Source organism: Panulirus ornatus, chromosome 14 (assembly GCF_036320965.1).
Source record: "Panulirus ornatus isolate Po-2019 chromosome 14, ASM3632096v1, whole genome shotgun sequence".
NCBI lineage: Eukaryota > Metazoa > Arthropoda > Malacostraca > Decapoda > Palinuridae > Panulirus > Panulirus ornatus.
In genome coordinates, this window is record NC_092237.1 from 13,424,801 (window position 1) to 13,451,883 (window position 27,083).

Genomic DNA, 27,083 nt, shown 5'->3' on the forward strand with positions numbered 1-27,083 from the left:
GTGTAACTAAAAGTTTTTCTCATGTTAATAAGCAACAAAGAACTTGTCAGTCTTTCATGGTGTATTACAGAACACAAATCGAGTCATTTAAACAAATATATATATATATACACTCTCAAGCTACTGTATTTGTTAGTTAAATGGAAAAGATGTAAATATCACTTCATGTTACGTATGGATGATATATATTCTACGTCTTATATCAGTTTGATTTTATAGCCCTTTTTTAAAGTTCCATAACGGAGAGTTTCATAAAATTAAGAAAAAAAAAAAAAAAGGGGGGCAGCAGAGATGGACTTGATTGCTTAATTCTGAAGGATAGACAATGGAAAAAGGAATATGTGAAAAGGTTATGCGATATGAAGTTGTCATTATCAAGGAACCTGAGTGAGTCTTTTGAGATGATATAGTCATGTAGGAGGAATGGCAAGTTAATACAATATATATATATATATATATATATATATATATATATATATATATATATATATATATATAAATATATATATATATATCTTTTTCTTTCATACATACTCGCCATTTCCCGCGTTAGCGAGGTAGCGTTAAGAACAGAGGACCGAGCCTTAGAGGGAATATCCTCACTCGCCCTTTTCTCTGTTCCTTCTTTTGGCAAATCAAAAACGGGAGGGGAGGATTTCCAGCTCCCCGCTCCTTCCCATTTTACGACACGCAGGGAAGTATTCTTTCTCCCCTGTCCCCGGAGATAACACACACACACACACACACACATATATATATATATATATATATATATATATATATATATATATATATATATATATATATATATACAGCAGAAGGTGCAAGAAGGATAGGTGCACTGCTGACGCCATAGACAGGTGCGGTAAAAAAAAAAAATGATTCGAGTTAAATTATTTTTAGATGAAGATGCTAAAGGAATGACCAGGGGATAACATGGAGGGAATCTGCGTCTGGTGGTGGTATGAATGGAGACCCCAAGCAGCGTAGATGAATAAACTTAAGGTTTTTAAAGTTGATGGAACAAGGAACTGTTTTGTAAGTGTGGGAGACCGTGTTTCACTTAACACACACACACACACACACACACACCCTGGGTGAGGGTTGTGTGAGTGTTGTTAAATGAGAAAGTATGTATGGACCGTGATCCACTCATTTAAACTGAGAAATGAATGATAATGTCTATGGAAAGGCACTGTTTCTGAAGCTTATATACGCCAAATGTCTCACTTCAAGTCTTGGTTTCTCTATCAATCGTTCCTCATCACAATTGTCCAAGCCTCACCATCCCTCTGGGTCATCACAATGCTCGTGGTTCCTCGTCTCACCTGAATTCGTCTCAATTTGATATACTCATGTTTGTTTACTCCCTTTCATCTTCCTTCTCCCTATTATTCCAATGTCTCGTCCTTTTTTTTTTTTTTTTACTCTCACTTTCATCAACTCTTCGATGGTGAACGTATTTTCTTTTTTTCCAGGTATGATCTTTGCATAACAAGACTTGAGTACAGGCTCTTCCAATTCAAAAGCCTTTACTGCAACAGATAAGCCCAAGATGCGACCATCTCATCCTCCACACAAAACCTCGTCACTTATAAGGATTTTCCCATTTTCTCATTTTTTTTTCCTTTTACTTTCAAGTGTCGGCTTGTCTCTCTCTCTCTCTCTCTCTCTCTCTCTCTCTCTCTCTCTCTCTCTCTCTCTCATCCTCTGCAAAGTCTACTCATAACTTGGGCCTGGACTTCTGAACCCCCATCATAACTTGCGTGGTAAATCATGGTCAATTCCGTGAGCAACAGTGAGAGTCCGAAATGCAAAAGACGAAAGTTAATATTCTCTCACATTTCCCAAACAACTGTAGGGGTAAACGTGGCTGACAATACTCTCTCTCTCTCTCTCTCTCTCTCTCTCTCTCTCTCTCTCTCTCTCTCTCTCTCTCTCAGCTCTCAGACACACTGGCCAGTGTTTTGCCGGAGAGAACGCAAAGGTAATCCTTCCACACAGAGATCGCAAAGGGAATCCTTACGTCCAACCTCCCCCCAACCTCCCTCAACCCCAGTTCTTGAATGGTATGGTTTCCGGGAAGAACATATAAGACGACCACCACAAATCGTTGCCATGACACATGTCTCTCAACATCACAACGACGGCGGAGTTACAGACACGAACAGCCAACATTTTGTACACACCGGAGGTGAGTAGATGTGTTTTCTCTTGTCTTGGCGACCCTGATTTAAATCAGTTACGTAACACTTCCCTCCGCTGGGCGATCTGGACTCCACGTAATCTCCCAGTAATCCCCCACGAAAAAAAGCAAAATTGATCTATCGCCGCAAAAAAAGAAAAAAAAAAAATCGTATTTCCCTTAAAATCACACACACACACACACACACACACACACACACACACACACACCAGTGGATGAAGCACCCTGATTCAACAACATCGTCTACGTGATCATGTCCCTCTTTCCCCTGAACATCTTTAAAACATCTGCTCTTTTGTGTTGGTCAACACGAAACACACCTGTGGAAAAGGTGTATTCATCAGCGACGAGTGAAATGCTCTGTATGACATTTAACACGAACGACTGATCCTAAGGGAAGGGATAATACAAGGCCAGTTATTATTGCTAGGATGTTGATCACCTCGGTCATGTAGTGAAGAATTGTGATGCTGCCGTCGCCAGGTGCGAGGGAAGTGGCAGGAGGAGGAGGCTGAAGGCAACGGAGGAAAAGTCAAGGTGGATTTCTGGGAAGCTTTGACACGGACGGAAAACGGGAGATGAAAATGATGGTGATGATGATATATGGTGATGGTACAGGTGATGGTGATGATGGTATATGATGGTGATGGTACAGGTGATGGTGATGATGATATATGGTGATAGTACAGGTGATGGTGATGATGGTATATGGTGATGGTACAGGTGATGGTGATGATGGTATATGATGGTGATGGTGATGGTACAGGTGATGGGGATGATGGTATATGATGATGGTACAGGTGATGGTGATGATGGTATATGATGGTGATGGTACAGGTGATGGGGATGATGGTATATGGTGATGGTACAGGTGATGGTGATGATGGTATATGATGGTGATGGTGGTGATGATGGTGATAGTATTGTCATGGTTCTGGTCGTGCAAATCACATTTCAAGCGTTCATGATTATAGCGTGAGAGGTTGGTTATATAGCAGGGGTTGGCTTATATAGTAAGGGTTGGTTTTATAGTATGGGTTGGATTTATAGCAGGGGTTGGTTTTAGAGTAGGGGTTGATTTTAGAGTAGGGGTTGGTTTTATAGTAGGGGTTTGTTTTATAGTAGGGGTTGGTTTCATAGTAGAGGGTTGGTTTTATAGTAGAGGGTTGGTTTTATAGCAGGGGTTGGTTCTATAGCAAGGGTTGGTTTTATAGCAGGGGTTGGTTTTATAGTAGGGGTTGGTTTTGTAGTAGGGGGTTGGTTTTATAGCAGGGGTTGGTTTTATAGCAGGGGTTGGTTTTATAGTAGGGGTTGGTTTTATAGCAGGGGTTGGTTTTATAGCCGGGGTTGGTTTTGTAGCAGGGGTTGGTTTTATAGCAGGGGTTGGTTTTATAGCAGGGGTTGGTTTTATAGCAGGGGTTGGTTTTATAGCAGGGGATGGTTTTATAGCAGGGGTTGGTTTTATAGCAGGGGATGGTTTTATAGCCGGGGTTGGTTTTATAGCAGGGGTTGGTTTTATAGCAGGGGTTGGTTTTATAGCCGGGGTTGGTTTTATAGCCGGGGTTGGTTTTATAGCAGGGGTTAGTTTTATAGTAGGGACTGGTTTCATAGTAGGGGTTGGTTTTATAGCAGGGGATGGTTTTATAGCAGGGGATGGTTTTATAGCAGGGGTTGGTTTTATAGCCGGGGTTGGTTTTATAGCAGGGGATGGTTTTATAGCAGGGGATGGTTTTATAGCAGGGGTTGGTTTTATAGCCGGGGTTGGTTTTATAGCAGGGGTTGGTTTTATAGCCGGGGTTGGTTTTATAGCAAGGGTTGGTTTTATAGCAGGGGTTGGTTTTATAGCCGGGGTTGGTTTTATAGCAGGGGTTGGTTTTATAGCCGGGGTTGGTTTTATAGCAGGGGTTGGTTTTATAGCCGGGGTTGGTTTTATAGCAGGGGTTAGTTTTATAGCAGGGGATGGTTTTATAGCAGGGGTTGGTTCTATAGTAGAGTCTTGGTGTCACTACAGTTATCTCCCATGTCCATTCACCCATCACGACCAGTGACACAGTACAAAGACCCCCCACCTACTAATTCTCTTCAAGTCAAGGGGGCACCATCCATCCCTCACACACTCCCCCTTAATCCCTCACCACAACCCACACTCCTCCACCCCTCCCACAACAAACCAGGCCAACTAACGGTGCATGTCGATGGTGACGGTCGTGGTGGTGACAGCCACCGGGGCCGTGGCAGCTTTGCAGGTGAGCACGGAGTGGGCGTGGGCGCGGGTGAGGGGGCTCAACACCAGGGTGTTGGACACGACGTCGGTCGCCATGGCCGACCAGGAGTCGTCGATGACGGCGTCCCCGAACCACCACGACACCTTGGGCTGAGGACGACCTGGGAGGGAAGGGGGGAAGACAAGAGAGAAGGTTTTAAGGTCAACTCATTGTGATGGAAGATGGCATCAATCACTGAAACTGGTGCCTTCATCAGATTAAAACACACACACACACACACACACACACACACACACACATACATATATTTTCTTTACTTGGTGGTAGTTTCCCGCGTCAGCGAGGCAGCGCCAGGAAACAGACGAAGAAGGACCCATCTACTCATATACACGCATATATACATATACACGCGCACACACGTACATATACATACATATACATAAAATATACACATATATATAAAGACATATACATACATAAACGTGCACATATTCATACTTGATTGCCTTCATCCATTCCCGACGCCACCACACCCCACAGGAAACAGCATAGCCACCCCCTGCGTAAGCGAGGTAGGGTGATGGGCAATTTTAAATCCACAGTGCACACACGTATCATGAACACAAATTACATTAGAGAATGGTTGTTGTTCGTGTTGCGTCAATTCTACTGTAAAACTCTACAGAATGAACAAACTGCGCACTGAGTCAGACAGAGAAGTTTTATTTTCTCTGAACAAAGTTTTACGCCACTCACTCTGAAAACCTAACTCAGACGTCGCGTATTTCACACTGAAATTCATTCGTGACTTTGCGACAGAATTGAAACAAAAAAAAGATAGAAATAAAAGAGTAACCCATTCATCTTTCCTGTCTTCTGAAAACGGTAAAGAATCATTGACGCTCGATATTGCCTCATACAACTCGATGAAAAGTGAATACAAAATACATACAGTCTTATATGTAAAATAAATTCTCTAAGAGTTGATCCTGAAATACGCGTTTCATTTCGATCTACAACGTTAAAGTCTATGAACCCTTCTACGAGAAACCTGCTAATCAACAACCGAAGCGCTTCGTTCAACTCCCGAGCTCATTGGTCAATAATTCTCTCCTTAAAGAGAAACTCTTTATAAAGTCAGCTTCCTGATGCTGACGTCAACGCCTGACGAATTCAAAAAAGACAAAAAAAAAAAAAGAAAAAAAAACTTGGGAGCACAAAGAAATCTTTTAAACTACACGAAATTCAAGGAGTGGGTAAAAGACAGATTTCTTCTAAAAGTTTAAAAGAAGGGTGTCAATTTAGATGAATTTCTATCGTAACGATGGTGTCATATCGAATTACACCACAGTTTTGTTTTTCTTTCTGGGGATAGGGGAGAAAGAATACTTCCCACGTATTCCCTGCGTGTCGTAGAAGGCGACTAAAAGGGGAGGGAGCGGAGGGCTGGAAATCTTCCCCTGTCGCTTTTTTTTTTTTTTCCAAAAGAAGGAACAGAGAAGGGGGCCAGGTGAGTATATTCCCTCAAAAGCCCAGTCCTCTGTTCGCAACGCTACCTCGCTAACGCGGGAAACGGCGAATAGTTTGAAAGAAAAAGAAAATAAAAAGATATATATATATATATATATATATATATATATATATATATATATATATATATATATATATATATATTTCCATTAAAGATTTCACCTCCTCCAGCTGCTAATAGACAATATAAGCGAGTGTTTTGACGAGAAGGTCCTTTGCAGGAGGGAAGGGTGAGGGTGTGAGGGTGCGAGGGTTTAGGGGGGGGTTAGGGTGGGGTTGGTTTGTCGGGGGGGTTTTAAGAGGCACATAAGTTGGCTATAACACGAGGCACGCATCACCATCCTCGTTCACACACTCGTGTTATCACCGTGAAGAAGTGCTTCTGGTCGGGTCATACTGTGGCCTGGGCTGGGTCCTCTCCCGTCTCTCTCTCTCTCTCTCTCTCTCTCTCTCTCTCTCTCTCTCTCTCTCTCTCTCTTCCTCCCTCGCGGCTAAAGCTGCCGTGTGCGTGCGTGTGTGAAGCTTTGCGTCGACGCTACACCACGTTGTCGCAGATGCCTGGAAGTTCACGTACGTGAGGGGGAAGTCTCTTGACGTGACTTTGCGAGACGAGGATGATGGAACTTCACGGGAAGCAGCAGCTCAGTTCATCGTCTGTCCGCTCGTATCCATGACATGTATTGACGCGAGCCTTCAGTGCGAAGGCCATCTGCACGTCCATACGCACGCACACTCATACGCAAAAACAGAGATAGGGAAAACTTACCGGGAAACACATACGTGTTACACCCGTATATATGCATACGTAAGTACGCAAACATTCGGATACTTTATGGCAAATGCATTGGCACATATTCAATGAATTCATTCAATGCATACATAAATGCACGTATACATTTTTCAAACGTTAAGTGAACACATGTATTTTCTAGAGTACACTGATACATAAGCATAACGCTACTTTCCCACCACCACCTCCATTTGTGACCCTTTGAGCACGACGGCACGACCCTTGAGCATGACGGAACGACTCTTGAGCACGACGGCACGACTCCTGAGAACGACGGCACAGCCCTTGAGTACAACGGCACAACTCTTGAGCACGACGGCACGACCCTTGAGTACGACAGCACGACCGTTAAGCACGACAGCACGACCCCTGAGCACGACAGCACTACCCCTGAGCACGACGGCACAACCCTTGAGTACGACGGCACGACTCCTGAGCACGACGGCAGGACCACTGAACGCTACTATCCTTGAAAAAAATGTCACGACCCTTGACCCACGACGGTAAGACCCTTGAGTACGACAGAACGACCCTTTGAGCACGACGGCACGACCACTAAACACGACAGGACGATCCTTAAGTACAATGTCACGACCCTTGAACAAGACGGTACTCCCTTTGAACGCGACGATACGATCCTTGAACACGACGGTACGACCATTGAACTCGACGATACGATCCTTAAACACGACGGTACGACCATTGAACACAACGGTACGACCATCGAACACGACGGTATGGTCCTTAGGCACGACGGTAAGACCCTTGAGCACGACGGCACGTCCTTAGGGAAATAAAATTTCGGCGTGGCCCTTCGCCTCTGGGCTGAATTAATGTTTAAGTCTCTTGTCACGTGCATATTTCACCCTGAAGTAGCGAAATGTTTGCTAATCTAATATCAGAGGCGCTGAAAGAACGAGATATGAAGAGGAGAGACGTGCTAGGAGACTGGAGAGAGAGAGAGAGAGAGAGAGAGAGAGAGAGAGAGAGAGAGAGAGAGAGAGAGAGAGAGAGAGAGAGAGAGAAAATGTGAGACAAACTCTGGGACGAAGAGAGGCAAACGCTTATAGATCATTTACTTCTAATGATTTTCAGATATTTGTTGTCATGTCCACTCACACAACATTATAGAGCACACACACACACACACACACATATATATGTATACATATATATATATATATATATATATATATATATATATATATATATATATATATATTATCCCTGGGGATAGGGGAGAAAGAATACTTCCCACGTATTCCCTGCGTGTCGTAGAAGGCGACTAAAAGGGGAGGGAGCGGGGGGCTGGAAATCCTCCCCTCTCATTTTTTTTTTTTTAATTTTCCAAAAGAAGGAACAGAGAAGGGGGCCAGGTGAGGATATTCCCTCAGTGGCCCAGTTCTCTGTTCTTAACGCTACCTCGCTAACGCGGGAAATGGCGAATAGTTTGAGAAAAAAGAAAAAAAAAAAAAAAAATATATATATATATATATATATATATATATATATATATATATATATATATATATATATATATATATACAATTATGCCTTATAGTTCTAGAATCATTTCGCCCACTCACAGAGCATTATAAAGCATACATACATCTGATTATCCATCATATAGGACTACGATTTCATCCTCTATGCCTACTAGTCTGTCGGGTTTCATTCCTGTGAAAGCCCAGGAAGAAAACCTGAGGTAAGTCTCCAAGGCAGGTCCTTAATAGCACCAGGGATGTGGGTAGCGCTACGCAAAACCCCCCCAAGTCATTTATTCTACGGGAAGGCGACTTGATCGTTCTCTTAATTCACCCGCTGCCACTGTGGTATTTTGCTGTAAACCAGCATTGCTAACAAGGGCAAAGCGCTCGAAATTGGTCCTACTCGAGTATCATGGAACGCTCAGGGTGCACGACGTACGATCCTCAAGCATGGCTGTACGACCGTATGTATGAAGGTCTAAAGGTGGAACTAAGGCCAGCTCGTCACACTCAAGGGTCACACTGTCTTGTGTAAGGGTCTTCCAGTCTTGCACAATTGGGTCAAAAGTAATCTGAACTGATATAAGTTAAGATTCAAGTCTTTACTTGAGGGATAATGAATACTAAATGAGGAATTAAGTAAATAATTGCGCCTTTCATTCTAGGACTGGGTATATAAGAGGGTAAGAAAGACGTTTATAAAATCGAATACAAAAATTACATACAACAAAACATTCAGTTGAATTCTAAAAAATATAACAAAGTTTATTTTTTTTCTAAAAGGTTCTCGTGAATCGTATATATATATATATATATATATATATATATATATATATATATATATATATATATATATATATATAAAGATGAAATCCTCGAAACGGATGAGATATTGCAAAATAAAATATTGCGACGAATATAGACAGACAGAAATAAAAACGAAGTTATTCTGGGCAGAGGCATTATAGCAATAGTTATTCTGGGTAGGAGAATGATATGTAGATGTATATGTATATTTACATCTTAAGACCTTAAGCTGTGTTGTGAATACGAAATATGACACGAGTATATATAAGAATGCATAATATCATATATATATATATATATATATATATATATATATATATATATATATATATATATATATATATATATATATATACATACATATATATATATATATATACATACATACATATATATATATATATATATATATATATATATATATATATATATATATGTATACATATATATATATATATATATATATATATATATATATATATATATATATATATATATATATATATATATATACACATATATATTCATTCGTTTGTTACTATTTCAGGACCAATTTTCTCTGAAAGAGTCCTGGTATTACGCAGGATCTCTTTTTTTCAAAAAAAAGAAAAAAAAAAAAAACTCCTGCAGACCCCAAGGGTGCGCTTCCTCTGAGTTAAAGAAACGTGGAAAAACTTGGGATTGAGTTGCTCTCTGACGAAGCTTCTGCCAGTGATGTAACCACTGGCAGGCAGGGCTGGTGACACACAGACACAGGCAGGGCCTGTGTGTGTGTGTGTGTGTGTGTGTGTGTGTGTGTGTGTGTGTGTGTGTGTGTGTGTATCAAAAACACTCATAATATCTGCTCCAAAGACATGCACGCATGTAAAACCATTCATTCCTCCTTTTTTTCGGATATAGAGTGTAATCCTGAGAGAGAGAGAGAGAGAGAGAGAGAGAGAGAGAGAGAGAGAGAGAGAGAGAGAGAGAGAGAGAGAGAGAGTAGGTCTCTGTATTAAGCGTTTCCGTTTCAATATTCTTTTCGAAGGTAAATCGTTTTTGGGGAAACGTGAGATCAAAGAGGAATGGCTGAACAGCAATTTACATTTACAGTCAGGTAGATGACAGGAGAACACGGCCAGGAGCCAACTCCCTCTAGCAGTCTTTTGTCCCTCTGTTACTCGCAAATGAAGATACGTATCGGATCTCTTCCCGTTTTCCCTGAAGGCAAAGTCGACCAGTTCACTAAACCAGTCTTGTCGCATAATCAGGTCGGAAAGGTCGTCTATCATCATTGTAATTCCAGAGGGCATTTTTTTTTTTTTTTAAGCGACGGGTCACAACAGAGTGGACTTCTAGAACTCCATTTCTTGTTCTTCTTCCTCTAGGAGTCCTCCTGGAACCGACTGAACTTCAGCAGACGTGGAGGCACGTCACTGTGAAAGAACCGGTTTATGAGGGCGTCATCCAGACGAGTCGGTGTATCTTGTAATTTCATCCACCTGGAAGATGGACACGACACTTGCTTGGGTCAGATGGTCTTTTAAGTCGTTCTAGATTCCAGCTACCCGCTAATTCCAGACCATCATATGTTTCCTTCCAGAAACATAACCGTGAGGCGAAGAGCGTAATATGCTTTACCGTAAATAGGCCCGACGTTTTCTCAGCTTGGATAACTGTCAGAATAAGACTGTGTCATTTGTTCCATCCATATACTCGTAAGACGAAGACTTTGACGTCTATTCATTCCAGTCACTCATAAGATGCACAACTCCTATAGCTATCTCGCCCCAAGTTACCGTAAGCCCAAGAGCGTAACACTTGCTTAATAACCCAGATCCTCTTACGGTGTGATCAAAATACATTCGTCAGAAATCAAACACACGCACTCTCGGTCCAGTTCAGTTACCGGGAAGACCCAGACAAAGCCACGCGTTCCCCCATACCTTAGAAGGCTGTGTTCTAAAGCGGGTGTTTGCCCTGCAGGAAGGACGTAGTGGGGCCCCGTAGCCAATAAGAGACATCGATTTCCCATGAGCGATCTCGTCAGGTATTCCGCGCGAGGGGATCATTACCGGCCCGGCTCTATGGTCAATGTTTGGCTCCAGCCAGAAGGGCAAGGCAAGTCCCCGCCAGGTCAAGGGGAAAGGAGGAGGAGGGGGAGATGGTGGTGGTCGCCTCAGCTGAAAGGGGGCAAGGGCGTCCTCTTGAGCTGCTGCTGCTGCAACGCACAGGGGAGAAAACTAAGACTGACTCAGATGTTCGAGGCAAGAGACACAAAACCCACTTTTGCCCGCATCTTGGGCGTCAAATTACGCTTTGCCCTGATAATAACCGACCATGACCCCCTCGATACTTTGTCCTTGCAAACAGAGCGTGGCCTTGGTGTTCGTCAAGATCGCATCTTGTGCAGGAGTTTGAATCTGCTGACGAGAGCCTTCACTTAAGTTGCCGACATCATCCTTCACCCAAGTTACAGTTGGTGACGGACAGGCAGGCCGGCAGGGAGGGAGGCAATGGTGGAGGGGAAAGATAACACACCTCGACCCCAACCAGAGTGTGAACGTAAGGAGACCAGAACGTGGTGGTGTACGGTGGATGAAAAGTGTTCTGACGTCAATAAACCTGGGTAATGTAAACATAATTCAGATCGACGGAACGTTAGCATTATCGGAAACTGCCAAGGCTAGTAGCTTGCTGGCCCCGTACGAGGTGATTCTTATTTACACCCAGCCTTCATTACCAGTGTTATTTACATAACGAATGTCTGGAACTTCTCAACGTGTTAGCGTTTACGGCCTCTCTTGGGCAACTCATTCCATTCGTCTAGTACGCTGCTCCGTCCATATTAATGAACACCCACTATTATTCTTCTTTTTTCTTTACTGGCCATGAGTTTCTCTACTTCAGTCTTGCGTGATCCACTAACAATATAAGGAGGAAAGAAGATAAACCTGTTCGGAAAGAACTTAGAATGAATATTCAAGTTAATACTTCGTCATTATTCGCTCTGGGAACATAACACACACACACAAAAACCCCTCACTCACGGGGCTGCCACAGAAATGAAGAAACTCTCTCACTGGTCTCAAAACCACCTTATGGAACCGGCGGCTGCTGCTGCCCACTTCACTTCCAGGAATGGCGAGCGTATACAGAGGCTCGTAAATCAACGAATATCACTATAAAAAGCAATCGATCTTACCATTACCTACAGAGCCGCAGGCATTCCTCCTAGGCGCCAGAAACTCCGTTATTAGGGAAGTTATATGGACCGCAAGGGGTAGGTCTGAAAGTCCCTGGGGGGTCCGAAAGTTCCTGGGGGTCTGAAAGTCCTAGGGGTCTGAGAGTCCCTGGGGGTCTGAGAGTCCCAGAGGGTCTGAAAGTCCTAGGGGTCTGAGAGTCCCCTGGGGATCTGAGAATCCCAGAGGGTCTGAAAGTCCCAGGGGGCCTAAAAGTCACGGGGGGGCTTGAAATTCCCGGGGGGTCTGAAAGTCCCAGAGGGTCCGAAAGTCCCAGGGGATCTGAAAGTCCCAGGGGATCTGAAAGTCCCAGGGGATCTGAAAGTCCCTGGGGCTTTGAAAGTCCCAGGGGGTCTGAAAGTCACGGGGGGGGGGGGCTTGAAATTCCCGGGGGTCTGAAAGCCCCAGAGGGTCCGAAAGTCCCAGGGGGCCTGAAAGTCCCAGGGAGTCTGAAAGTCCCAGGGGGTCTGAAAGTCCCTGGGGGTCTGAAAGTCCCTGGGGGTCTGAAAGTCAGGATGTTCATTCCTGTCAAGATGTATGTAACGCTTTGATTGAGACCTACACCTGATTGGGGCGATTGAAAAGTCACCTCTGTCGAGGTTGTATCAACTGGGAGTACAGTCTCGTCAGAGAACTTCTCACTCCAGAAGAATCTACAGTTCCCTGCGACTGGAAGTAGCGCAGAGTTGGGCGCCATGGGGCCTATAAATAGGACCAGGGTAACACAAAGGGTTCTTTCATAGAAAATGGTCTTGGCGTAATCATGAATAAAAATTTCGACCAGATGTACTCGGATGTGTTGCATTATTCAGACAAAATCGATTTGAACGTGGTGTTACTTTCCCTCAAAGTGTAAGTACTTTTTATTCTCTCTACGTTCGAGGCTACAGACTAAAGTCCACATCAAGGACCTGCCTCAACTGAAATGTATAGTGGACTATGAAGGGGGGGAAAAAGAGGTCAAGGGAAAGTATTTACTAATTCTGGACGGAGTGGAAAACCTATCTCTCGTAATGTGTCAGGTCATGGTTTCTGGGAAAGACAGTGAGAAGGTAGAGAGTTCCAAAGCTTCGAGTCGCAGGGAAAGACACAGATATCAAAACGGCCCACCCCTGAACTGCCAACGGCCACACAGTAAGCGTGAGACGCAGTAAGCATCGTTCCGTCATGATGCATTTTGTATGTAATGCTCTAGGGCGAATGTGTACTCAGTGATTTTCATTAGGGTTGACATATGTACTGTACTAATCCACGCAGCTCGGAAGACATAAAAGCCCACACGGTGTCAGCTTCGTTATATTATGTACATAAGAACTGCTTCTACTTAAGATGTACTATAGCCCTGACCTTCGTATGGGTGTGGGTGAACATGGTGTTCATCTGCGTGGGTGTATATCTACGTGTTCATCATGTGTTCAGGTATGGGTGTATTTCTGTCTGGATGAGGAGGCTATCTGCTGGAGGACGGTAACAGTACAAGGGAGTACTTGAGAACAACAGATAACAGTAAATTTGATGGTCTATGACGAGGTTATTTCCCATGAGGATAGTCCTGGCAAATGGAGATACGTGACAGAGACAGATAACAGAAGACCCGATGGTCTGTGACCAGTTTTATCCGCTGGAGGACAGTAACGGGACTTGGGGAAACAGGAGAAGGAAAGATAACAGGAGTCCTGATGGTCTGTGACGAATTCAATCTGCTGAAAGGACTGTAACGCTACACAGAAATACATTACGAAGAAAGACAAAAAAAAAATACCCGATGGTCTATGACAGAGTTACCTGCTGAAGGGCTAGTAAAAGTATCCCGCATCCCTAATATAAATGGATGGAGACAGGATAGCTAAGTGCAGAAGGACTCCACCCAGGACCCCCAGCTGCCCGGGAGCCCGCGCAAGTTACGGCAACAAACCACAGCTGAGTCTAAACATCCTCGTCGTCTTCTAATGAGCATCTGGTGGCTTAAGTAATGTCCCAGCAGGTGAGTGGGCTTAGCTTAGTCCTGCTTCTTCTTGAGGCATCACAGCGACGCTACGAACTTCATGACAGGCCTACAGCCCTCGCAAACTTAAAACTACTTCCCATAGGTAACTCACTCCCCCCTCCCTCCCTTTTTTTTTTCCTTTAGTCGAAAATGAAGTTTTCTCGACCTGTTTAGCCATGTCAATGGGAATTTCGATTTTACTTCATTCTATTCGGGCATTTCCTACGTGAAATGGAGATTAAGCCAATAGGATCCTTTATTTGGGGCAGTGAAAAATCTTTCGACTATTAGCATCAGAAGCGGCAATACGCCAGTAAAAGCGGCAATTACCCGAACTGCCGCTTTTTATGATGGTAAAAGTCGAAAGGTTGCTTACCGTCGAAATGAGAGTATCTTTTGTAAATTCTGAGACAAAAAGAAAAAGGAAAAAACAAAAATCATTCCACGTGAGAGATGTTTAAATCAGATGCAAATAAAAAAAAAAGATAGCGTCTTGCTGAAATAAGACGAGTAGACTTTATTTCAACCCTATAAATGGTGTAGTCAGTGCAAAGAATACTATTGAACTGTCGGGTCGACAGTATAAGGAAAAGTGGTGGCATTATCAAGCCCGTCGATTGGTTCTTTTTCCTTCGCCTGAAAGAAACAAGTTAGCTACGACGGCAAACTCCATTATTAGAACCTATATCTAGCCTTCGATCCCTTAGAGCGTATGTATACCACAACCCCTAAAGGCCATCGAGTACCACAGCTTCGTCCTGGAAGTTAGTACACTAGTCTTACCTCCAATTATCCCCTTTTGTCATACCGCGTCTGAGAGAGAAGGAATTGAGGAAGGTTTACGTCTTCAGGAAAGTGAATCCTTGTCTATGCCGACTTGTGCTGCCCCCCCCCCTCCACAAGACATAATAGGATGCCAAAGGTCCAACAGAACCGTCGCCATGCTCTGGCCGAATTCCATCTCCGTTTTCATGCTCTTTTTTTAAGCCTGCGGAGGAGCACCTACAACTTCCTCTTATCAAGAAAACGAGTTAAGATCTATCAACTTTCAGACCGGATTTTTGGTCATACTTCAATTGACCGATTTTCTAAAACTCAACGGCAGTTTTTCGGACGATATCTCCCCGTTAATTCACAAGATATCAGCGTACCTACCAGATGTCTTAGGCTCTTATTAACCCCAACAGGAGGTCGGCATGACCCTAGTATATGATGATCCCATCTTCCGACCTGCCCCTGACACGTCAAAGTTCCTCCCATCTTACCCCAAGGGCCGGACCATACCGTCTCGTGCTCAAGGATCATATCGTCTCGTGCTCAAGGATCATACCGTCTCATGCTTAAGGATCATACCGTCTTGTGCTCAAGGATCATACCTTCTCGTGCTCAAGGATCATACCGTCTCGTGCTCAAGGATCATACCGTCTCGTGCTCAAGGATCATACCGTCTCGTGCTCAAGGATCATATCGTCTCGTGCTCAAGGATCATATCGTCTCGTGCTCAAGGATCATACCGTCTCGTGCTCAAGGATCATACCGTCTCGTGCTCAAGGATCATACCTTCTCGTGCTCAAGGATCATACCGTCTCGTGCTCAAGGATCATACCGTCTCGTGCTCAAGGATCATACCGTCTCGTGCTCAAGGATCATACCGTCTCGTGCTCAAGGATCATACCGTCTCGTGCTCAAGGATCATACCGTCTCGTGCTCTCGGAATTAAAGTTGTAGGGACGGTCAGACGGCCCATACACAGCCCAACTTCTACGTCGTCTGAGCGGTGGGTCGGCACCGACTCTGGAGCTCCACTGCCTACAGCTGACTCCTCAAGAGCGTTCCTTGAAGCACTGACGATTTGTCTTTCACTGATCATGAAGGGAAAGTAATGAATATGTACCATATGCAAGGAACGCTAATCGGGAGACGTACGTGTATGATGGTCGTACCCGAACTCCGCCAGCCTGAGGTTATGCCGGGACTGTATCATCGCCAGTGGACGAAAAGAAGCACAATCTCGAAGAGGAACTTTTCACCCCAGAGGAGCCAATTATTTCCCTGCTAATGAAAGTAGCGCAGACTTGAAGCTGTAACAGCCCCATCAAAGGGTTCCCTAGGCTATACATTTACGAAAACACATATATGATGTACGCTGATTGTTACACGTCTTCTATATACGATGTCTGCTCTGTACGTGTCCCCTGGATCTGTAAATCTCAGCCATCTATAGATAATCTCCAACTTAATCCACAGCCATGCCTACTCCCGCGGTGAAAAGTCACCGTTATGACGCCCATTTTCTTTTTTTTTTTCTAACCGTCCCTTCGTGACGTGGCGTGAGGGATTCGAACCAACGCCCCCCTTCCCAGCACACAAAAGCTTATAGACCTGGATGATCGATGAGGCAAAAAGAACGTCGACTACGTGAGTTGGCCTCAGGGCAGTGTATGGTAAGAGAGAGAGGGAGGGGAGGAGGTAAAGAGGATTGGGGGGGGGGGGGGGTGGAGATAGTGGGGCAAAGAGAGGGGAGGAGGAGGAGGAGGAGGAGGGCAGGAAAAAGATCAAAGGGAAAAGTGTATGGGCGTGGGTGTGGAGGGGTGGGTCACTGGCAGTCCTTCGTCAGGGTGAGGGTGTCGAGGAAAAGAGGGGGTGTTGAGGACTCTGCCGTGATAAGGGACTCAGTCACTGTGGGTGCTGTGCGAGTGGTGTGGGCCACAGATGGGAGTGAGTAGGATGGAGAGTGGATGGTGAGGGCAATGACTAGATGGGTGGAGATGAAAATGACGCCCGATGGAGATGGCAGAAAAGTAGATGGTGTTGGTTGTGAGTTGGCGAGGACGATTTCGTGGTCGAACTGACGGTTCAGTGTGTAGAGTGTAGTGTGCAGTACATGGACGACGTAGTGTGTAAATTAAGAGTGCAGTGTGGGTGCGGTTGGAGGATGCAGTGGTGGTGTTTGACTGGTGAGGGTAGTGTGTGTGTGTGTGGATGGTAAGGGTCGATTTCTCTTCTCGATAACCAAACGATTAAGGACGCCTGTGATGGTGGTCTGTCACCACAGGAACACCCCATCCCAGCGCCAGTGGTTCTCATCGCTCATGTGCCTCGTATAAGGCACAAAGAGCCCCCAACGATGGAAAGCAACGGAGTTGCTGAAGAAGTACCTTCTTAAAATCAACCAACATGTACGATCTAGCTTAAGCTAGGTTGAGCTTAAGTGTAGGCAATTCTAATGAAATTAAGTCTGCATGAAGATTAGTTTAGTGTTCGCTTAACATAACTAATTGGAAATAGCAATTGACCCAGAACTGATTAAACAGTCTGGCATAATCATGGCGGAATATCCTGGGTTCAAAATCAGGTCCGTTACTGTCTTAAACATTTCGTTTTAAGATCAGTCAGCGCCTTTGAATGACATTTTCTTTTATGCCGTTCACATGAGAAATTCAATGCACCAACAACTCAAGAGCTATTGTGATCCGTTTCTTTGACCTTTTATCTTCCCACGCCCTTCCAAACCACTACTAAGACCTTCCTTCTCTTATAAAAAGAAAAGGCTTTCCCCTCTTTTCTTAACAACTGTGACCTCTCCCATTTCTTAGGAGGTAGATTTCCCCCTCCTTCCTTAACAGCTACGACCTTCTCTCTTGTTAAATGGCATGCTCCCTCCCTCTCCTCCCTAACAGTTGCAACTTTTCCCCCCTTCATCAACAGACGCGTTCTCCTCCAACTCCCTAACAGATACGACCTCCCCCCCCCCCATAACACAGCAGGCACCCCCCCCCCCCCCCCCCGGCTCTCTCCCTCCTCTTCCAAGACCCTCAGGTGATTTCTCCTCTTCTCTTTCTACTTCTCGATTATTTCATCATTTTCCCCTTAAATTCGTAAGTCAAAAATTGCTTGGGTCTTCGAAGTGGACTTGCGTCACCGTTATCGAAGCCTAACACAGACGGCACAGCGTACGTGTGTGTGTGTGTGTGTGTGTGTGTGTGTGTGTGTGTGTGTGTGTGTGTGTGTGTGTGTGTTCCAAGAATGGGTGGCCCCACTCATTCCTCGATATCCACCATGAACATAGTTCAGTTCGACTTTTCGAATCTCCATCAATGTAACGGGCGATACAACACTGATACATACGGACATACCACTCCACAGAATCTGCCGGAATTCATGTCAAAACAAGGCACCAAAATTACGCTCCCAGGTCATCACCCACAAAGGTCAAAATACATTACAACCAGACACTTTGTACGCATTCCAGTCCTCTCTCTTCTACCTCAAACTATCCCTTTACTCATGTCCCACCTCCTCTTCCTCTTCTTGCTCCTCCTCCTCCTCCTCTCTCTCCTCTCCCCTCTAACCACCCAGTGAGAAAGGAAATAGTAAAGCACATACACTGGTGTCCACACAGGGGCAGCGACATCCTGGCTGGCTGTGGGACAACGATGCAGAGCAAGCCAGAAGCACCAGCAGGCATATGAGAGAGAGAGAGAGAGAGAGAGAGAGAGAGAGAGAGAGAGAGAGAGAGAGAGAGAGAGAGAGAGAGAGAGAGAGAGAGAGAGAGAGAGAGAGAGAGAGAGAGAGAGAGAGAAGAGAGAGAGAGAGAGAGAGAGAGAGAGAGAGAGAGAGAGAGCAGCAGCAGCAGCGTAAAGTACACAAAGTCCAGCTCCTCACAACTTTAAAAAAGAAGAAGAAGAAAAAAAAACCCACATTTCTCAAGAGAAAACATATCGACATAACCTTGCCTTGCCTTGCGGGAATGTTCCGGCTTGTGCTGCCTCCTGCACCCTAGCGAATCTGGACCTGACGTGCGTGTGTGTGTGTGTGTGTGTGTGGTGGAGGAGGGGAGGTGGTTTGTGTGGCTGGTCGTCGCCCTCCTCCTCCCTCCCTTCCTCAACACCACCTGCTGCTGCTGCTGCTGCTGCTGCTGTTGAAGGGCCCTGTGTCAAGACCTCCTCCTCCCTCTTCCTCGCGGGGCTTCAGACACAGCAATGAATTTTTTTTTTTTCACTCTCTCGCTCTCTCCGACTCCCTCATCGCTTCTCACCAACTGTACCCTGATGTAATTTTTTTTCCTAACGCGGTGACAACATCGGGAAACACTAAAGAGACACGGGAGGTAAAACTCACGCATAATTACAGTTGATCATGATGGAATGAATAATAAATGAATGACTTCAATTTTACTTGACAGAGTCTCGGGTTAGAAGTATGGAACAAGAGTCTGCCATGCCATTCGGCTACAGAGACAGACGAGTGAAACACGACCACACTTAACCTAGCTTGTACGAGAGCGCGTGGGCTGCTCTCCTCCCGGACATTCAACTGTGGCGTTCCCTCAACACAAGACTTATGCAGTGAGTGAGGGGCATTGTCTGTACGGTTACGATAAGATGGGTGGTTATGGCTGCCCTAGTCGAAGCTGTTTTCTAAGGCCCCGTACACAAGATTGACGCCCATCTACGATTTAGTTTGGTTACTTTACACCGCCTGTTTAGCATGACAATCATGTAAGGAAATGAAAGGTGATTCTGAGATTTATTGGTTGTCAGTGATTCTCTCAGTTGGCGAAGTGTCAAATGTAATCGCCGTATGATGCGTCACAAGATCGTCTAATGTAATCCCCGTATTAGCGTCACAAGATCGTCAAATATAACCCCAACAGGACGCGCCAAAAAGGTCGTCAAAGTGTATACACACAGGATGCGCCAAGAGACCGTCAAATGTAACTCTCGCAGGATGCGCCAAAACGTCGTCAGATGAAGCCCTCACAGGAGGCGTCGAAAGATCGTCAAATGTAACTCACGCAAGGTGCCCGTTAAAAGGTCAGAGAGATAGAGATAAGAAAATAAAAAAATCAACCACAGGTCAATGCCAAAACGTCAGAGATAGATAGATAGATAGAAATAGAGATAGATAGATAATAGATAGAGAGAGAGAGAGAGAGAGAGAGAGAGAGAGAGAGAGAGAGAGAGAGAGAGAGAGAGAGAGAGAGAGAGAGAGAGAGAGAGAGAGAGAGAGAGAGAGAGAGAGAGAGTAAAACCTTGCTGGTGAGAGGCATTTAGGCTATCAGAGGACGACCCCTTGACCAAGGCAGAGGTTGAGATCTAAGCAGCAGGAGTGGCCAGGACACACCCAGACGTCTACACACCTTTTCGAAAGCCTATCTGGGAGTGAGAATGAGATAGACGGGACGCTCATCTATCGCTACTGGCTACAGTCTTTCTCTCTTTTCTTTTTTTTTCTAACCAGCAAACTGCAGGACAAAGCAATCATTTTTGCCAGGGGGGAAAAGATGTGGCCCCCGAAAATATTGGTTTATGCAAAAACGAGGGAAGAACATGATGGGGTGATGCGTCGAGAACCTTGGTATATGAAACATTACGTTGTTTGGTGCAAGGAGGAGGAGGAGGAGGAGGAGGAGGAGGAGGAGGAGGAGGAGGAGGAGAGGAGAGCATTATCTCGAGATGTTGGTGCAAGACGAATTAGACGGCTAACTTGATAACGTGTGGCGGAAGGAGACGGATGAGAGGCCGAGGGAGAGAGAGAGAGAGAGAGAGAGAGAGAGAGAGAGAGAGAGAGAGAGAGAGAGAGAGAGAGAGAGAGAGAGAGACGGGTGGCGGAAGAGGCAACTATATCATTTCAGTCCTGCTTTCAAAAAAGAGAATCACAGGATGTACATGTATATCAAAAATATCATATTCGTATGACGTATTTTTTGCTTTTCTTGACGCTAAAATCAGTGAACGATACTTGTCTTATTCTAATGAAAAAATTGATGGAAAAAAAGTCACACACACACACACACACACACACACACATCTTCCTAAACGTATAACACGCTCGGGTAAACAAGATAGTATCGGTGTCCTTCGTGATGATATAGAGGAAGGTAAGGTACGGCCGCTGGGGTGGGGGGGAGAGAGATAGATAGATAGATAGATAGATAGAGAGAGAGAGAGAGAGAGAGAGAGAGAGAGAGAGAGAGAGAGAGAGAGAGAGAGAGAGAGAGAGAGAGAGAGACGGAAGACAGGCAGGAGAAGGGAGAACCCCAGAGGCTAAGATGGAGAAAGAGAAAGAGAAAGAGAGAGAGAGAAGAAGAAGAAGAAGAAGAAGAAGAAGAAGAAGAGGAAGAAGAAGGATGGCAGGGAGGGAAGGCGTGGGTATCCATATTCATAACAGACGGGCTGGTAAACACACAAGCTACGGCTGGAAGGGGGAATAAATCGAACGAGGGAACCGCCAGGCACCCTTAAAGACAGTCCCTGTGGCCAGGGGTGACCAAAGCACGGATGCAGGGGACTTCCTTAAAGTGAGGGAGACCAATACTCCCTTGGAGCGAGGGAGACCAGTACTCCCTTGGAGTGAGGGGCACTGTTACTCCCTTGGAGTGAGGGAGACCAGTACTCCCTTGGGGCGAGGGAGAAGAGTACTCCCTTGAAGTGAGGGGTCACCAGTACTCCCTTGGAGTGAGGGGCACTGGTACTCCCTTGGAGTGAGGGAGACCAGCACTCCCTTTGAATGAGGGGCACTAGTACTCCCTTGGAGTGAAGGGCACCAGTACTCCCATGGAGTGTGGGGCACCAGTACTCCCTTGGAGTGAGGGGTACCAGTACTCCCTTGGAGTGAGGGGTACCAGTACTCCCTTGGAGTGAGGGGTATCAGTACTCCCTTGGAGTGAGGGGCACCAGTACTCCCATGCAGTGAGGGGCACAAGTACTCCCTTGGAGTGAGGGGCACAAGTACTCCCTTGGAGTGAGGGGCACCAGTAACTTCCTTGGAGTGAGGGGCACCAGTACTCCCATGCAGTGAGGGGCACAAGTACTCCCTTGGAGTGAGGGGCATCAGAATTTCTTCGTGAGGCAATCAAATTCTCTTCAGCACAGCCCGTATGATCGTCGGGGTACCACTCCATCTTTGAGGCAACCAACCGAGAAATACAGAAATACAGATTCGGTATATAACAGGACGAACCAAAAGTTCACTGGTCAATCCAATTCTTTTTTCTTTTCTTTTCATTTTGTGAAAGAAAACAAGAGTATCCATATCATTTTTTCTTCGATTTCTTCCGAATACTATAAAAGACGTGGGAATATGTGCAACTAGTTTCCTGGGGTTTAACCGATGAACGCACGGGAGAGAGAGAGAGAGAGAGAGAGAGAGAGAGAGAGAGAGAGAGAGAGAGAGAGAGAGAGAGAGAGAGAGAGAGAGAGAGAGAGAGGTCACACTTGGGGGTGGGGGGGGGGGGGGGATGGAAGCTAAGATCACGAATTATTGCGAAAGTCATAACGGAAAAGGTTGAAGTGAGAGTAAGTGTGTAAACTGGTGAGAGTTGTAGTTGAAGAAGGTCACTACATTGTGAGAGTTGTTGAGAGAGAGTAGCACCAAGAAGGCCACTACATTGTGAGAGCTGTAGTGAGAGTATAATAGCATCAGCCCCAAGAAGGCCATTACACTGTGAGAGTAGTAGTGAGAGTGAAATTTAACGTAAACATCAGCGCCATATTTACATAAACATATAGATATCTACAGAATAAATGTTTTTTTCCCGATACTTGTTCGCCACTTCCCACCTCTCTCTCTCTCTCTCTCTCTCTCTCTCTCTCCTCTCCACTACGTGCACAACGCCCACCCACCCCCTCATCTTGCTAATCCTGGCCGAGTTCATTCAACAAAGCAAATATCATCTAACTTCGTGGATTGCCGTACTCCCAGAGGACATGACGACTCCACTCACAGGTGCGTTAACACACACACACACACACACACACACACACACACACACACACACACGTACGTATATACTGTTCACATACAGAACGTGATATTACGCTATACAGGTAAGCACTGATGTTAGAAGGATAAATATGCATAACAACTTAAAAAGAGGGAGGGAAACCAAACACATCATTCATACACACACACACACACACACACACACACACACACACACACACACACACACACACACATTCATAGACCAACACACACACACACACACACACACACACACACACACACACACACACACATTCATAGACCAACATCCACACACACACACACACACACAGACACACACACACAGACACACACACACAGACACGTACGTATATACTGTTCACATGCAGAACGTTATATTACGCTATAAAGGTAAGCACTGATGTTAGAAGGACAAATATACATAACTTAAAAAGAGGTAGGAAAACCAAACATATCATACACACACACACACACACATTCACAGACCAACATCCACACACACACACACACACACACAAACTTGACCATGTCCTCTACTTTCATCCCAGTGTGGCCAACTTGCTAACTCTTCTCCCTCTCGCTGCTGCTCTATGAAGTTATTGCAACCCTTCCTCCCCTTAACCTATCAACATTTTCTCAAAAAGACTCGGAGATCATACAATGAAGTTTTCTTGTGTACAAGGTGGCACCCTCCCAGGGATTGCATTAAGTAGATTATAAAACTTGTTCCTCCTCCTCCTCCTCCTCCTCCTCAACCCTGTGCCTGCAGCGGAGGAGACCAGCAACAGCAGCAGAAGCCGCTTGGGCTACAGACAGAAAAAAAGAAGATAGACTTGCAATGGACTTTACACAGGTCGCATCTGTGTACCAAGCTCTGGTCAGAGGATCTCCCTAGGTGAAGAGACAAACATTCCGGCGATTCATCGAGAGAGAGAGAGAGAGAGAGAGAGAGAGAGAGAGAGAGAGAGAGAGAGAGAGAGAGAGATGATGTCTCTCTCTCTCGGTGAAGAGACAGGACTTCGGGGATTTCATTCCACCGATACGTGAACGATCGTCTCGCGATCCACTTGCCATGGGAAATGACCCTCGAAGGACAACGCTTGTTGAGGAACTTCACTCTGGCGATCTGTGATCACAATGAGAGAGAGAGAGACGAGGAGGGTGTCTGTTGACGGACAGGCCACAAGACTGGTGTATTACCGTCCCTGTGGTGTGGTGGTTAGCGTTGCCGACAGTGATTCATGCGCGAGCTTGCCCAGATTTCGATTCCTGAGGCAGGGCAGGCTGCCCACAGTCAACCTAAGTGTTCGTCTTCACCTCAAGGGTTGGTCGATCAATTGGTTGTGATGATACTATTTGTATATTATAGGAGAGGTTGACACATGCGTCTCCCTGTCTTCTTAACCTTGTATACATGTACTGTGTGTCTATTCCTATATATGTATTCACACACACACACCCCTTAGCCAATGCCAGGTGTGTGTGTGTGTGTGTGTGTGTGTGTGTGTGTGTGTGTGTGTGTGTGTGTGTGTGTGTGTGTTGTGTGTGTGTGTTGTGTGTGTAAAAGATACATGAGATCATTATGATTGGGGCTTGAACTTAATAATAATAACAATAATAATAATAATAATAATAATAATAATAATAATAATAATAATAATGATAACAATAATAATAATAATCTATAGCAACAACAATAATAATAATAATAACAATACTTGTAAATTACTTGCAGACCAGTAAGAAACTTGTGAAGCTTATTCAACAAGTGTATCATGAAAAAAAACAATGACAATAAAAAACCACGGTAAATCAATATGTAAATAGATGTAAATGTATGTAAAGTATGTAAATGTCATACTGAAAGTAGTAAACTCTCTCTCTTGAGGCAGCTCATGTGGTACCCACCTTCCTCCCACTTACAACCAGGCTCCTGTCACCACCATCCTCCTCTTCCTCCTCCTCATCTTCCTTCCCAGCATCACCTCCCTTATCAACACCCTGAGAGGCGCAGGGCGAGGGGAGGCCACCAGCTCCAACCTCCACACACACACACTCTCTCCCTCCCTTCCTTCCCTCAAGCCTTCTCTTCTCCCCAGACTGGGACGTTTGAACCGAGGGGAGGCTACCAGCTCCTCCAACGTCCTAGCCCTCTCTCTCTCTCTCTCTCTCTCTCTCTCTCTCTCTCTCTCTCTCTCTCTCTCTCTCCCTACTCCCCGGCCTGGGAGTTGGTGCGTGTGTGTGGGAGGGGGAGAGAGGAGGAGGAGGAGGAGGAAGCCACTACCACCACCACCAGTGCCAAACCCTTCTCTCCCAGTCCTCGCTGCTCCCCCAGCCTGGGAGAGAGAGAGAGAGAGAGAGAGAGAGAGAGAGAGAGAGAGAGAGAGAGAGAGAGAGAGAGAGGAAGGGCACCACGGGAACTTCTGTGGTTGTGCGTCACACACCGCTGAAATATGCACAGCCAGGCGCCTAATTATTCCGGGGGGGGACAAGAACCATGTAATTTGTGCAGGGTGGGCTTAACAACAGCTGCTGGGCTTCAGAACAGCTGGTGTCTTAATAGCAGCTTGTCCTAACAGTAGTTAAAGAGGGTAAACAACAGATGAAATCTTTTTAACAACCGATGTCTTAACAACAGCTGGTGCCTTAACAATAGCTGGTGTCTCAAAAACAGATGGTGTCTTCACAACAGCTGGTGCCTTAACAATAGCTGGTGTCTCAAAAACAGATGGCGTCTTCGCAACAGCTGGTGTCTTGTTTTAACAAGAGTCGGTGTCTTAACAACAGCTGGTGTCAGTCTGCGGTGGATGCGTGTGTGTCGTGGCAGTGGTGATACGTGCAGTCGTGACGTGTTGTGAGGTGTGCAGTACAAGTGTGAGGTGATGGTTAAGGTTATGTAGCGGAATTAGGTGGTTGGTCGTGGCATGTGTGTGTGTGTGTGTGTGTGTGTGTGTGTGTGTGTGTGTGTGTGTGTGTGTGTGTGTGTGTGTGTGTGTGTGTGGTGGAGAGGGGTGTGTGTGTGTGTGTGTGTGTGTGTGTGTGGTGGAGAGGGGTGTGTGTGTGTGTGTGTGTGGTGGAGAGGGGTGTGTGTGTGTGTGTGTGTGTGGTGGAGAGGGGTGTGTGTGTGTGTGTGTGTGTGTGTGGTGGAGAGGGGTGTGTGTGTGTGTGTGTGTGTGGTGGAGAGGGGTGTGTGTGTGTGTGTGTGGTGGAGAGGGGTGTGTGTGTGTGTGTGGTGGAGAGGGGTGTGTGTGTGTGTGTGTGGTAGAGGACTCTCGTGCTGCTATGCTACATGGCACATTGTTTATCACCTCATAAAGTCCCCCAAAGTACAGCAATCTGGGATCTTTATGTCACTTTAGGTCTATCCTTAAAATAAACTTGCTGTGTGAACTTACTTCAAAGCGGAAGTGTTGGTGGCAATCTTTTTTTTCCCCCCTTTTTCTTTACACAGGCATGAACGCAAGTACGCAAGCACGCGAGCGTACACCTATACGCGAGGTAAGGCTCTCCTCTAACGCACAGATTGTTACTGCACACTTTACCCTCTCTGGCACAGTGGTTAGCTCCGCGATCCACCAATCTAACGGGCCCGGGTTCGAATTCTGAACAGATACAGCCGGCTCACATCTAACCCAGCTCTTCCTCATCCCTTCAGGAGCTGGTTGATGAATGGTACCTGGCGTAAGATGGGGCGTGTACATGGGTATGCACACATAAGGTTAAGGCATGCTATGTGTAATTAATACTTTGTCCCTGTAAAACACACACACACACACAATGCATCCACAAATGGCATTGCGTACACACGCGAAGGAACATCGTACTTTATTTTACTGGCATCTCTTCCCCGATGCTCCTCTTCCCGTTAATACCTCCTCCTCCTCCTCTGCTCTGCTTCCCTCTACTCTTTTTCCGTTATACCGCCGCCTCTCCGGTACCCTAGCTCGCAGCAACCCACACACTCTCACCTCTCCATCACACTTTACCAATTTGTCTTTTAGGTGGACACAGCAGCTTCCGTTTTCTGAATATTTCTCGAGGAGTAACTTAATAAATTTTCGTTTCGGGACATTCCTCGG

The 27,083-nt window shown here is 45.5% G+C and overlaps 1 protein-coding gene across 12 annotated transcripts in view; it reads right to left on the reverse strand.

Moving 5' to 3' along the window:
• LOC139753326 (uncharacterized) overlaps window positions 1-27,083 on the reverse strand; it is a 769,854-nt gene that overhangs the window by 195,430 nt on the left and 547,341 nt on the right. For all 12 annotated transcript variants that reach the window (XM_071669662.1, XM_071669661.1, XM_071669660.1 and 9 more), the window contains one exon: window positions 4,391-4,591. In XM_071669662.1, coding sequence (XP_071525763.1) covers window positions 4,391-4,591 — 201 coding nt within the window. The remainder of the gene's footprint in view (window positions 1-4,390; window positions 4,592-27,083) is intronic.